The 14,987-nt window shown below is 39.4% G+C and overlaps 1 protein-coding gene across 1 annotated transcript in view; it reads right to left on the bottom strand.

Moving 5' to 3' along the window:
- CD2AP (CD2 associated protein) overlaps positions 1-8,556 on the bottom strand; it is a 141,241-nt gene extending 132,685 nt beyond the window's left edge. Inside the window, exon 1 of the mRNA XM_060615687.3 lies at positions 8,447-8,556. Coding sequence (XP_060471670.1) covers positions 8,447-8,450 — 4 coding nt within the window. The 5' untranslated portion in view covers positions 8,451-8,556. The remainder of the gene's footprint in view (positions 1-8,446) is intronic.
- Between the last annotated feature and the right edge of the window lie 6,431 nt (positions 8,557-14,987).

Here is a 14,987-nt window from a genome sequence, read left to right as displayed (position 1 = left end):
TATCTTCCTACTAGAAACTCCCAGTGATTAGATGCCACACAGTCACTCTCTTGGAATTAATTACCTGGACACCGAATCATTAAAAAGAACCTGAGCTACATGACACTAAAACAGATACTAGAATTTAGGGTCCCATATGAGTCATCTCTGTCTTTGTAAATTAGTTGAGAAAGAGAATGGGATCATGATGGGAAATTTAAGAACAGATACAAAATGTGAAAGATTATAAAATCCAAGTCTCCTAGAGGTACTGAAAAGGACTGATACAGTATAAATAGGTTCTAGCAAAGAAAGCATCTGTAACACTGCCATATCTGTAACAGATCAACATCTTAAACTGGATCTCAATTTAGAACAATGAATTTTTAAAAAAGCAGTTTCTTTTTAGAGTAAAAGTTTCCCTAAGTGCAAAAAACTAGTAAATATACTTTCGATTGAAGAAACCAGTTAAGAAAGCAGAACATCCAGATACCTGAGACCTTCAGAAACAAACAAAAATCCAAAATACAAAAAAGAAACAATGTCAAATTTAGTCCAAAATGCCTACTTCACTTGGAGCTAAAACCAGAGTTCTGACTGAAAAACAAAGTAAAATAGACTCTTGAAAACAGGTTTGAACTACTCAGGTCCATTTATACACAGATTTCTTTTCTTTTCTTTTTTCTTTTTTTTTTTTTTTTAAATAAATACACTATAATACTGCAAATGTATTTTCTCTCCCTTCTTTTTTAAATAAGCTCTAACCCGAAGTGTAGCTTGAACTCATGACCCCAAGATCAAGAGTCACATGCTCTACCAACTGAGCCAGCCAGGTGCCGCCACATTTGACTTTCTTTCTCTAGCTTACTTTATTGTAAGACTACAGTAAATAATACATGTAACATACAAAATATGTGTTAATCCACTGTTTATCGGTAAGGCTTCTGGCCAAAAGTGGGCTATTAGCTACGTTTTGGGGGAGTCAAAGTTATACTCAATTTTCAACTTTAGAGATGGGGGGGGCGCTCAGTACCCCTTACCAGAGGTGTTCAAGGGTCAACTGTATTATAACACAGTCTTGGGTCAGAGAAGCCCTAGTAGGATTATGAAAGGAATTTTATCTGCCTAACAATGGTAATAAATGACTCTGTGTCTAAACATCTAACATTAACCTAAAAAAAGCTGGAGGAAAGGGAGGGAAAGTATGGTGGGAGCAGTGAAAAGGGCTACAAATCAAACAAAAATCAAAACCAAAAACAAACAAACAAGTCTTTCTAATAAATAGCCTAACTTTAATTCAGTGAAAGAAACCAAGAAACCAGTAATTAGTGGTACTTTCAAATTTCTTCTTACTTGCCTGTTTAATATTACATATTGGTAGTTACAACTACTCAACTTGTTAAGGATTGTGTTCTTGTTTCTGAAACAGAAGGGTAAACTGAAACTGTTATCTGCTTTGCACTGGGGTGAAAAACAGCAAAGAAAAGGCAGATACATCAAATCCCTAGGACCAAGTAAAGAGAAAGAAGACCAAGAAGACCAAGTAAAAGAGAAAGACTGTGACCAGGAAATATCTTCTCAAGTATTTAGATAGAGAATCTCACATCACCCCATTATCCAAGGCCACTTACAGATCCAGGAACTAATGCAGGCTACTAATATACTCTCAAGACAGAAAATATATAACATCTATAGCTTAGGAGCTCAGTATTACTGCTTGGCTCATCCTACACAATTCCAATAACCAAGTTTGGTTTTGTTCCTGGGGAAAAATACCTGCCTTGTCTCTCATAAAAATCTAGACGCTATCTGATTTTGTTTCCCTGTGGCTAGGACTTCAAAGACTACTGCCAAACCCCATTTCCTCCCTTTTCCCACAAGATGTCAGTCTGAACCTCTACCTAGTGCCTGCTACCAACCAACATCCCACTCCCACCCCAAGCTGGGCCACTCTATTTGTCTATACACACCGCCTTTTACATATCGCTCATGCCGCCGACAGGCTGACTACAGACGTTTATGGATCTCTATCCAGATTCCCCACACCAGTGTTTTGGCCTCTCTTCCATGTAGAAAGACCTATATATCTTGATTTAGGTCAATCTACCTAGTAGTTAGATATCAAATCCTACAGATAAGCAAGTCACAGATCCATCATAACAATTACCTAATCTGCCTAATTTCAATCACAACAACATATTAGATTTTATTTGCCCTTTCTCTTCTGAACACAAACTGAACAATTTCAGATCTTTAATACCTTGCTTCACCAGTTTACCTAGGAAGCAGAACTGCAGCTTTGTCCTCTTCTCACCCGAATCAAGAATCATTACACCCTTCTTTGCCTACATTCAAGCCCTTCCCATGACAGCACTTTTCATATGCACATGAGAAAATCAAACATTTACCATACTTAAAATACATTTTATGTTTTTATTTTAATTCTGGTTAGTTAACAGTATCATATGTTTCAGGTGTACAATACAGTAATTCAACACTTCCATACAACGCCTGGTGTTCATCATAACAAGTGTGTTTCTTTAATCCCCAGAGCCTATTTCACCCATCCCTACCCACCTCCCCTCTGGCAACCATCAGTTTGTTCTCTATAATGAAGAGTCTGTTTCTTGCTTTGTCCCTCTTATTTTTTCCCTTTGCTTATTTGTTTCTTAAATGCCATATATGAGTGAAATCATATGGTTTTTGTCTTTCTCTGACTTATTTCACTTAGCATTATACTCTGTAGCTCTATCCATGTCACTGCAAATGGCAAGATTTCATCTTTTTACAGCTTAATAATATTCCACTATAATATTCCACACATATGTGTACACACACGCACACACATATACACACACCACATCTTCTTTATCCATTCATCAGCTAATGGACACTTGGGCTGTATCCACATCCTGGCTATTATGAATAATGCTGCTATAAACAAAGGGTTCATGCATCCCTTTGAATTAGTATTCTTCTATTCTCTGGGTAAATATCTAATAGTACAAATGCTGGATCATAAGATAGTTCTACTTTTAACCTTTTGAACTGTTTTCCAGAGTGACTGCACCAGTTTGCATTCCCACCAACAGTGCACGAGTGCTCCTTTTTCGCCACATCCTTGCCAACACCTGTTGTTTCTTGTGTTGATGATTTTAGCCATTCTGACAGGTATGAGGTGATACCTCACTGCAGTTTTGATTTGCGTTCACCTGATTGTAAGTGATGGTGAGAATCTGTTCAAGTGCCTACTGGCTATCTGTATGCCTTCTTTGGAAGAAATGTCTATTCATGTCTTCTGCCCACTTGTCAATTGGATTATTCATTTTTGGGGTGATGAGTTGTAGAAGTTCTTTATATATTTTGGATACTAACCCTTTATCAGATATATTATTTGCAAATATCTTCTCCAATTCTTAGGCTGCCTTTAGGTCTGGTTAACTGTTTCCTTTGCTGTGCAGAAGCTTTTTATTTTGATGTAGCCCCAACAGTTTAGTTTTGCTTTTGTTTCTCTTGCCTCAGGAGACATATCTGGGAAGAATTTGCTATGGCTGATGTCAAAGAAGTTACTGCCTATGTTCTTTTCTAGGATTTTTATGGTTTTAGGTCTCACATTTAGGTCTTTAACCATTCTGAATTTATCTCTGTGTATAGTGTGAGAAAGTGGTCCAGTTTCATTCTTTTGCAGGTTGCTGTCCACTTTTCCCAACACCATTTGTTGAAGAGACTTTTTCCTACTGGATATCCTTTCCTTCTTTGTCAAAGGTTAATTGACCATATAATTGTAGATTTATTTCTGGATTTTCTATTCTGCTCCAGTATCTACGTGTCTATTTTTGTGCCAGTACCATACTGTTTTGATTATTACAGCTTTAAAATATAACTTGAAGCCCAGAATTGTAATGACTCGAGCTTTGCTTTTCCTTTTCAAGATTGCTTTTGGCTATTCAGGGTCTTTTGTAGTTCCATACATACTTTAGGACTGTTTGTTCTAATTCTGTGAAAAATGCTGTTGGTATTTGGATAGGGATTGCATTAAATGTGTAGACTGCTTTGGGTACAGGCAATTTAACAATATTTGTTCTTCCAATCCATGAGTGTGAAATGTCTTTCCATTTCTTTGTGTCATCTTCAATTTCTTTCACTAGGTTCTTAGAGTTGTCAGACTACAGGTCTTTCATCTCTTTGGTTAGGTTCATTCCTAGGGATCTTTTTATTTTGGGTGTAATTATAAATGGGACTGTTTTCTTATTTTCTCTTTTTGCTGCTTCATTACTGGTATATAAAAATGCAACAGATTTCTGTACATTGATTTTGTATCCTGTGACTTTTACAGACCTGGATGCCTTTTATTTCTTTTCATTGTGTGACTATTGTGGCTATGATTTCTAGTACTATGTTGAATGAAAGTGGTGAGAGTGGACATCCTTCCTTGTCTTGTGCCTGACCTTAGGGGAAAAGCTCTCAATGTTTCCTCATTAAGGATGATGTTAGCTGTGGTTTTTCATAGATGGCTTTTATTACGTTCAAGTGTGTTCCCTCTAAACCTGCTTTGTTGAGAGTTTTTATCAGGAATAGATGTTGTACTTTGTCAAATGCTTTTCCTGCATCTATTGAAATAATGATATGGTTCTTATCCTTTCTTTTATTTATGTGATATATCACATGGCTCAATTTGCAATTAAAATACATTTAATAGAGAAGGATATTCCGTGACAAATAAGAGGAGGAAAAAAAAAAATCACAGATCTGGATTACGTGTAAATAAAAACTTGGATTTATTTTTGATTAGCAAGTGGAATGCACTTCATGTTTTATAACTTTGTTTTTAACTCAAATGCCTTAAAATTTAGATCTTATTAAGTTAACGTGACATCGTTTTACTTTGCCAATCCCCAATTTAGAAAAATATATGACAATGTGAATATCAATATCAATGTGAATTTAAAATATCAATGTGAATTTCCACCCTTAATGGGATTTTTTGGAACTATAGCTATTCAAAGTTTGAAACACTTAGAAAAATCTAATCACAAGTACTTACTAGTTAAGGAATACAACTTATTACTAGTTTTGTTAGTGATCGAACTTCGAAACAAAAAAGTTCTAATATTCCCATTTCATCCTCTGGATTAGTTTAATTAAAGTAAATCCTGAGACTGAAAGGTGAGCCTTTAGCAGGCAATTTCCATTTGCCACTACTTATCTGCATAAATCAAGATTTTCTCCAAACAGCGCAACAAAATAAGGAAATAAATCACTCTATTATAAAAGTGCATTTATCATCTCTAAACCAACTGCGTATTCCCGTCCATTAAAACTGGCTCATTATTTAAACATGTTGAATAATCATATATGAGCTTAAAAAAATAATTTAAACTAAGAAGTTCAGAACCTTACCTAAAAGTAACAGAAATTCAATCCTTAAAATCCACTTACTTTTTCAAAAATAAAAATTCACACATAGTAACTAACACTTTATGCCACTTGCTTTCTGTCTTACTCTCCCTCTAAGATGCAGATCTGTACTTCTGGAGTAAGAAAAGTAAAGTTTTACCTTTCTATTTCTCTAAACTCTCCCCAAATTCTTTCACAGAGAATACCTCAAATTTCTTTATGTTAAGTATTCTTCCATATTTAATAAATGTAGAAACTAAACACATAAAAGCTTAACATAAAATTCAAAGAAACTACTAGTCTCTCCTACTATTCATCCCATATACTTTCTCCTGAACTACTAAACTTACTCCCAATAATGGACTTTTTCAAAGTATAATCAACACTGGAAAAAAAACCCGTAAATTCCTACATAAATTTTATAAAGACGTATTACACAAAATTAAACTTCTGAAAAAAAAATTAATTTCTGCATTACTACAAAATCATCTATCTTATCTCACTCTTCCTTTAAATGCAATACGCACCTTTTAACAAAGGTCAAAAATTGAGAATTGTCTTCATAAACTGGTACAAGAATTAGGGAAATCATTGAAAATGAAAATAACAAGAATCAGCACTGGCTCTGTTCCAAACACTTTACAAGTATTAGTTCATCCAATCCCCATTACCATCTGCAAGGTTATTTTTACCCCATTTTTAGAGTAAGAAACTGAAGCACAGACAGGTTAAGTAACCTGCTCAGTTACAACAGCTAAAAGGTGGAAGAGCCAGGATTTGACCTTAAGCTGTCCCAGCGGAGAGCCATGCTCTTTAATTCTCTAGCTATACCACCTAAGTAGTACAGATGGTAGGAACCGTCACTTAATGCGTATCCAATTTATTTCAAAACAATGAAATCAGAGATTTTTCATTTTGTGACACATCAGATAAAATAACATATAAAAATACATAGAATATTTTAAGCTGCCAGCTTAAATCATAAGGAATAAAGACTGCTGATAACAAAACCAAACAAACGAGGTTTGTATTATAAAGGAAACTCCTTTTAAATGATTGGGATAACTTTAATATGAATTTCTACATGACTGATAAATTTAAAGTACACGTTCATATGGAAATGTCTGACAAATACCTTTTAAAAATTAACTACAAATGCCCGCAAGTAATCCACCTGCAAAACACATTCTGAGTAGTCGAAAGCACACGAATATCACACTTTACCTAGATAATGCAGCAACTTGCCTAACCAGAACACAGCAGAGAAGTCACTAAGAAAAGGCCTCTGGATAATTAGTAACTCCAAAGCCAAAGTTCTGACATTAATTTTCCTGAAGAGAACATCTCACACACTAAGGGTAGACTTATTTTTCCTTTATGCAGAATTACATATTTGAATATGATTCCCACTTTTGTAGAAAAGTTAGAGAACTGAGGGTGAAGAGGGCACAGTAACAAGCACATCCAATAGCAAAGCAGAAAAATATGTATTTAAATAACTTCAAAATGCAAAGGAATCTGATCAAAAGTCCTGTATACAATCCAGCAGATCCTCAAGGCATCACAGTAACTGATGGTCACAAATGATGACCCTTGGTCATCAAGAGGTTTAATTACACTCTGCACCCTATTTAAGACAAAAAAGAATTACCTATTTTAGTATAAATTTCATCCAAATCGGTTTCAGTGGTTTTATAATTTGACGCTTAAAGGAATAAACCCTCAAAAACTCAGTTACACTCAACTAATTAATTGGAAATAATCTCATTTGTAAGTTCCAAACAGCAAAGGTTTTACTCTTTGGAGGTTTAAGAGCACTTTCTGTACAAAAGTTACCTGAAAGAACATAAAAGGAGAAAGTCTAGCAAAATACAGAAGAGCTAAGCGAGGACCTGTAAACACTATGCTTAAAGCATTCCGACAAAACAATGTGTGGGCAGAAGGTGCCACATCAGCAGTAGTCTGTATTTGTCCTGCTTCTAAATCATTTGTTAGTTGCATGAATTATTAATTTCGGTTAACAGTGTGTTGATATGAAGAGTACCAACTCTCAACTACAAAAAAAGGATAGAATCCTCCTGATTTACTCTATAAATCCCAAATTGGGATTATTCTTATAGAACATGCTTATGCTTTTTGGTGGCACAAATGTATGCTTTATAATGGCACACATTTATAACAGTACAGACACTTCTTTTAAATTGCTTTTAATTTTTAAAGGATTGAGAGAGTGCCTACCTCACACCGAAATTTGTTATCAAAAGAATTGTTACACTACTTAACAAAACTCCCTTTCAAACTAGGCTGCAACACAGTCTGCTTTTGCTAGCTCCTAACAAAACTTTAAAGCACACAGTAAATAACATATAAGGCCGTGTACTTTTCTCTCCTCTCGCAAGGAAGTCTAACTCCAAACAGGAAACAGCTTCTCAAAGGGTTCAACACTGAAACCTCATCAAACCCTAACCCAGTCCTCAGGATGAGATTTAATATTTAAGTGCCAATACACTTGCCTACGTGAAAACAAAGTAAATAAGTCAAGTTTCCCTGTCCTTGAGGCATCCCTAGCAAGTTTCAGCGGAGGGAAAAATTACCTCTCGAAACAACAACAAACGGAAAACCTAGCAAAAGGCCGATCTATACAAAGCCTCGCTGAAGATAAAGAAGCTAAAAGTGCTACTTTGTCAAGTTTTTCCATCACCCTCCCCCATCCAACCAGAATGGGGGAGGGAAAGAGAAGGCTGGAGCAGGGAGGGAAGTTCGGCCCGAGGTTAGCCGGGCAGTGGGCGAGGAGAGGGGACCCGGTGCCCCCGCCCCCCAACCCCTCACCTTTCCCCAAAGCAGGATGAAGCGGGGAGGGGAGCGCAGGAGAAAGCACCCATGAGCCCTCCGACCAATTCCTCCGCGAGAAGAGCAAGGTGGAAGGCAGGGCGAGGAGGGGCGACGGGGAGGGTGCGGTGCGGCCGCGAAGGGGCTGACCCCGTCTCCTCCCCGCGGACAAGAAGGGGAACCGCCTGCCCGAATTGGGGAGGTGCGGTTGGGCGGCGGGAAGCGCCCTCGAGTCTCTTACCCATGCTGGGGGCTCCCGCGGGGAGAAGCCCGGCGCCCGCTGCTCCTCCTCCTGCCGATCGCGCGGCCGCACTTGCGGCGGGAGGCGGGCCCCGCGCTGCGCTCCTTCCCTCTTGAGCTCAGGCGGGGCGAAGTGGCGCCTCCATCCGCCCGCGGCGTTCCCCGGACAGTCCCGTCGGCGCGGCCCGCGAGCAGGAGACGGCGGCGGCGGCGGCTCCTCGCGCCGGGCCTCCGCCAAAGCCGCCGCGGCGGGAGGGCCCTCCCCCGCCCGCCCAGACGGCGGCTTTCCCAGCCCGGTTCGCTCCCGCAGCAGAGGTGGGACCAGCCGGTTCGTCCTGGCCGCTGGCTCCAACCCGGAGCCCGCCTCCCGCAGTTCCCCTCAGCAACCGCTGTTCTAGAACGCGACACCGAAGACTGAGGTTGAGACCCGACTGAGGCCGGGAAGGTGCCGGGAGCTGCACCCGGGAGGAAGGAAATCTCGCGAGAGCCCCCTCGTTCTCCCTGCCCCGCCCCCTCCGCGGCCGGGCTCACCACCCGGCACCCCAGCTGGTGCCAGGTGCGGTGACGTCAGGGTCGGGGAGTAGCGAGCCGCCCGCGTCCAGGTGCAGTGGGCTGAAGAGGAAGGAATCCGGAAGAGCTGTGGCTACTCCTCCGCCTTGAAGTTCGGCACAGCTGGGACGGCCGTTTTGTATGGTTTGTCGCCCCAGATGGATACGAAGTTTTTGCCCATAGGCAGAGTGAGCTTGTGTTGCCCCACTTTCCGCGGGAGCGATGCGGTCGGTGTTGCTCGGTGCAGAGTAGCAGGCTCTGGGGGACTTACCCAGAAAAGAGTCGTCGATAGACAGAAACTGAGGCAGAGAGACAGAGACCTCTTGCTTTCAACCTTCAGAGGCCCAGTTGCTACTGGGACCCCCGTAGTTTACCTCGCAAAGTTCCCAACGACTCACAAGCGTTTGTTCTTCGGGAAATCAAACCAAACCAAAACCCTAGGCACACACAAAAAATCATGTTTTACGGAAATAAGTGATTGGTTCATTTAGCCTCTGTCTGCTGACTACAACGTCGAAATCCCTTTACCTGATCAGGGGGAGAAATAGTCATGATTTGAAATACTGCCCGGCATTGTTTCTAGCCTCGGTATGAGGAAGGACATAGGATTGCTGTGATTAAACATAAGCATTTCTTAGAAGAGTTGGAAACAAGTATAATTCAGCCAACAAGTATAATTTCCCACTGTTCAAATAGACCCAATTCCAGACAGATGTGAGAGAGCAACATTTGTTAAATGCCAACTACTGTGCCTAGTGTTTTTTAAAGAAATTATATCATTTAATTCTTAAAACTATCAATTGTAAGAATTACGATTCTCGACACAAAAACTCCCTTGCCCTTTGGAATCAAGCAGACTTGGGGTTCTGAAACTTAGCACAGTTCTTTACTTTTTGGTGGGACCTTGGATAAATTAACTAAACCTGGCTGAACTTCAGTTCCTTGAATCTGTTGAAAGAAATCTGTATCCTGCAAAGCACAGTGTCTGTCACTTAGTAGCAACCTTCTAAATATTTATTCCCACTATCTCATACAGACCTGCTTTTGCCTTCAATTTTTTTTTTTTTTTTGGCTTCCCAAAATGTTGCATATGATACCTTTGTAATAAGAATTCGGAGTCACAATCAGAGGCTGAAAAGGAGAAAATAAAAAAAATGTTAATATGCATACCTAAATGAGATGTACATGTTCAGCATAAATGATATACCATATAATATTAGTACAGTTTGGTGATTCAACATATATACATTATTAAGTGAACACCAGGATAAATTAAGCTACTATCTCTCACCATACAAAGTTATTACAATATTAACTGTATTCTCTATGTTATACATTGCATCCCCGTGTATTTTTTTTGTTTGTTTATTTATTTATTTTGAGAGAGAGTGCACGTGTGCATGCGCAAGCCAGGAAGAGGCAGAGAGAGCAAGAGAGAGAGAGAGAGAGAGAGAGGGAGAGAATCCCAACTGGGCCCTCACTGAAACCCATGAACTTTGAGATCATGACCTGAGCTGAAATCAAGAGTTGGACGCTTACCCAACTGAGCCACCCAGGCGCCCCTTATTTATTTTTTAACTGGAAGTTGGTACCTTTTATTCCCCCTCCTCTACTTCACCCACCCTCCTAGCTCTTTCCCTCTGGCAACCACCAGATTGTTCTCTGCTTTGTTTTGTTTTGTTTTAGATTCCACATGTAAGTGAAATCATACAGTATTTGTCTTTCTCTGACTTATTTCACTTAGCATAATACCCTCTATGTCCATTCATTTTGTCACAGGTGTAAGATTTCATTCTTTTTATGGCTGAGTAATATCCCATTGTACATATATATATATATGTATATACGTATATTGTATACACACACACACACACACACACACACACCCCACATCTTCTTTATTCATTCATGTGTTAATAGATGTTGTACAGATTGTATCTGTATCTTGACTTTTGTAAATAATGCTGCAATGTACATAGAGACAAAATATCTTTCGAATTAGTATCTTTGTTTTCTTCAGATAAATACCCAGAAGTGGAATTGCTGGATCACATAGTAGTTCTATTTTTAAATTTTTTGTCAGGAACCTCCATACTGTTCTCCATAGTGGCTATACCACTTTGCATTCCACTAATAGTGCACAAAGTGTCCTTTTTCTCCACATCCTCCTTAACACAAGTTACTTCCTTTCCTTCCTTCTTTTTTCTTTTTGATACTAGCCATTCAGACAGGTATAAGGTGAAATCTCATTGTGGTTTTGATTTACCTCTCCCTAATGGTCAGTGATGTTGCATATCTCACCATGTACCTGTTGGCCATCTGTATTTGGTGTTTTTTGGAGAAATGTCTAAGTCCTCTGCCCATTTCTTACTTGATTACGTTGGGTTTTTTGGTTATTATTGAGTTGTGTCTGTTCTTTGATACATTTTGAATGTTAACCCATTATCAATTACATCATTTGTAAATATCTTCTCCCATACAACAGGTTGATTTTTCACCATGTTGATGGTTTTCTTTGCTGTGCAATTTTTTTTTTTTTTTTTAGTTTTGTACAGTCTCATTTGTTTGCTTTTGTTGCCCTGGCCAGAAGAGATAAATCCTAAACAGATAATTGCTAAGACTGGTGTCCAAGAGGTTGCTGCATGGGTGTTCTAGGAGTTGTATGGCCTCCAGCCTTAACATTTAGGTCTTTAATCCATTTGAATTTATTTTTGTATATGGCATAAGAAAGTAGTCCAGGTTCAGGGGCGCCTGGGTGGCTCAGTGGGTTAAGTGTCCGACTTTGGCTCAGGTCATGATCTCATGGTTCATGAGTTCAAGCCCTGCATCGGGCTCTACTCTGACAGCTCAGAGCCTGGAGCCTGCTTCGGATTCTGTGTCTCCCTCTCTCTCTGCCCCTCCCCCACTTGTGCTCTGTCTCTCTCTCTCTCTCTCAAAAACAAATCAACATTAAAAAAAAAAATTAAAAAAAAAAAAGAAAGTAGTCCAGGTTCATTCTTTTTGTGTATTTGTCCATTTTTCCCAACACCATTTATTATTGAAAAAACTATCTTTTCCCCAATAGTATATTCTTCCCTCCTTAGTCAAAGATTAATTGACTATATACACATGGTTTATTCCTGGACCCTCTGTTCTCTGTTCTATTGATCTAAAGGTCTATTTTTGTGTGGATAACATACTGTTTTGATTACTAGAGATTTATAGTATAGTTAGAAATCTGGAAGTGTCATAATGCCAGCTTTGTTCTTTTTTCTTGAGATTGCTTTGCTTATTTTAGGACCTTTGTGTTTCCATATAAGTTTTAAGATTGTTTGCTGCCAACTTTTGCATCTGTGTTCATCAGACATATGGGCCTGTAGTTTTCTCATTTGCAGTTTTTGTTTGTTTTTGGTGTTCAGGATAATACTGGACACATAGAATGAGTTTGAAAGTCTTCATTCTTCTTTATTTTTTGGAATACTTTGAGAAGGATAGGTATTAACGCTTTTTTAATGTTTGGTAAAATTCACCTGTTAAGCTATCTGGTCCTAGACTTTTTTTTGTCGGGAGTTTCCTTTTTTTTTTTTTTTTTTTTTTTTTTTTTACTGATTCAATTTTATTAGTAGTAATCAGTCTGTTCAGATTTTCTATTTCTTTTTAATTCAGTCTTGGGAGGTTGTGTGTTTCTAGGAATTTATCTATATCTCCTAGGTTGTTTCATTTGTTGACATGTAATTTTTGTGGAAGTCTCTTATGATCCTGTATTTCTGTAGTATCTGTTGTACTTCTCCTCTTTCATTTCCAATTTTCTTTATTTAGGCATTCTTTTTTCTTTTTTTTTTTCTTTTTTTTTTTTAATTTTTAATGTTGATTTATTTTTGAGAGAGAGAGAAGAGAGACAGAATGCGAGCCAGGGAAGGGCAGAGAGAGGGAGACACAGAATCCCTCTGTGGGATTCTAAAGCAGGCTCTAGGCTCTGAGCTGTCAGCACCGAGCCCGACATGGGGCTCAAACTCACAGACCATGAGATCATGACCTGAGCTGAAGCTGGACACTTAACTGACTGAGCCACCCAGGTGCCCTAGCCCTCTCTTTTTTCTTGATGAGTCTAACTAAAGATATATTGATTTTATCTATTTTTGTTAAAGAACCAGCTCTTATTTTCATTGATTTCTTTATATATTTTTTAATCTCTATTTCATTTACTTCTGCTCTAGCCTTTATTATTTCCTTCCTACTACTGACTTGGGTTTTGTTCCTTTTTTCTCGTTTCTTTAGGTATAAAGTTGTTCATTTGGGAATTTTCTTGTTTGTTGAGCTAGGCCTTTGTCACTATGAACTTCCCTCTCAGAGCTGCTTTTGTTATGTCCCATAGATTTTAGCTGTTGTGGTTCCATTTTCATTTGTCTCAAGGTATCTTTTTATTCCCTTTTTGATTTCTTCCTTGACTCATTCATTATTTTGTAGAAGGTCGTTTAGCCTCCAAGAGTTTGTGTTTTTTCCATGTTCTTCTTCTAATTGATTTCTACTTTCATTCTACTATGGTTAGAAAAGATGCTCGATCCATTTTAAATCTTCTTAAATGTATTAAGATTTGTTTTGTGGCCTAACATGTGATCTATCCCAGAGAATGTTCTGTGCACACTTGAAAAGAATGTGTATTCTGCTGGTTTTGGATGGAATGCTCTGTATGTATCTAGTAAGTCCATCTGGTCTAATGTGTCATCTAAGTCAATGTTTCTGTATTGATTTTCTTTCTTTTTTTTTTTAATTTTTTTAATGTTTCTGTATTTTTTGAGAGACAGAAACAAAGAGACAGAGCATGACTGGCACAAGGGCAGAGAGAGGAAGACACAGAATCCGAAGCAGGCTCCAGGCTCTGAACTGTCAGTATAGAACCCAATGTGGAGTTTGAACTCACTAGCCATGAGATCATGATCTGAGCTGAAGTCAGACACTTAACCAACTGAGCCACCAGGTGCCCCTATATTGATTTTCTGTCTGGATGGTCCATCCATTGATGTAAGTGGGTGTTAAAACCCCCTACTGTTAATGTATTGCCGTCATTTTCTCCCTTTATGTCTGTTAATGTTTGCTTTATGTATTTAGGTCCCCTTTGTTATGTGCATAGATATTTACAAGAGTTATGTGCTCTTGTTGGATAATCTCTTTATCATTATTAATCATTATTATATGTAATCATATAATCATTATTTATGCCCTTCTTTGTCTCTTGTCACAGTCTTTGTTTGATATAGGAATTGCTACCACACCTTTCTTTTCATTTCCATTTGCATGAAATATTTTTTCCCATTCCTTTGCTATCAGTCTTTGTATGACTTTAAATCTGAAGTGAGTCTCTTGGCCAACTGAGCCAGTGTCCCAAAGGTGTTTCTTGTGTGAGCTACGTGCACCCTCCTATTGTGGCTGGATCACGATTGGTGAGGACTTGCTGTTGTATGAGGCTTTGCCCTGCTGTGACAGTATGCTAGCCCCTGGTAGGGCTGCTACACACATGCTATTAAGTGCGGCTGGCCCTGAGCCTGTCTGGCTAAGATACCTGGCTGCGGCTGCTACAGGCACACTGTTGTGTGAGTTTGATCCCCTGCACGCCTGCCCAACTTTATACCCCTGGGCCTGCCGGAGGGCAGGGCTGGCCTCCACTGTGGCTGGCTACAAGGTCCAGTTGTGACTGTTGAAGGCACGCTAGTGTGCCAGCCTGGGCCCCCCAGTGTGGGGGCACTTGGAGGGACCACTGATGCTGGCCAAGACCTCCCACAAGGTGTGGTGGGGCAAGGGGAGCTGCTTAAGAGCTGCTAGGGAGGATGGCGTGCCATTTGGGAGGAGTGCTGAGCTGGGTTGGGCAGGTCGGGTAAGGTGAGTCCGTAGGGGAACGCTGGTGCTAGCACAAGAGGTGGACAGTGTCAGAAATGGCACCCACCAGTGCTGAGCCAGCTGGGTGGAAGGGAAGTGACAAGAAAATGGTGCCCACCAATCCTTCCGTCTCTGAAGAA

Source organism: Panthera onca, chromosome B2 (genome assembly GCF_046562875.1).
Source record: "Panthera onca isolate mPanOnc1 chromosome B2, mPanOnc1 haplotype 2, whole genome shotgun sequence".
NCBI classification, from domain to species: Eukaryota; Metazoa; Chordata; class Mammalia; order Carnivora; family Felidae; genus Panthera; species Panthera onca.
The sequence above is the reverse complement of the archived record's forward strand: the minus strand, read 5'-3'. Positions and strand labels throughout refer to the sequence as shown.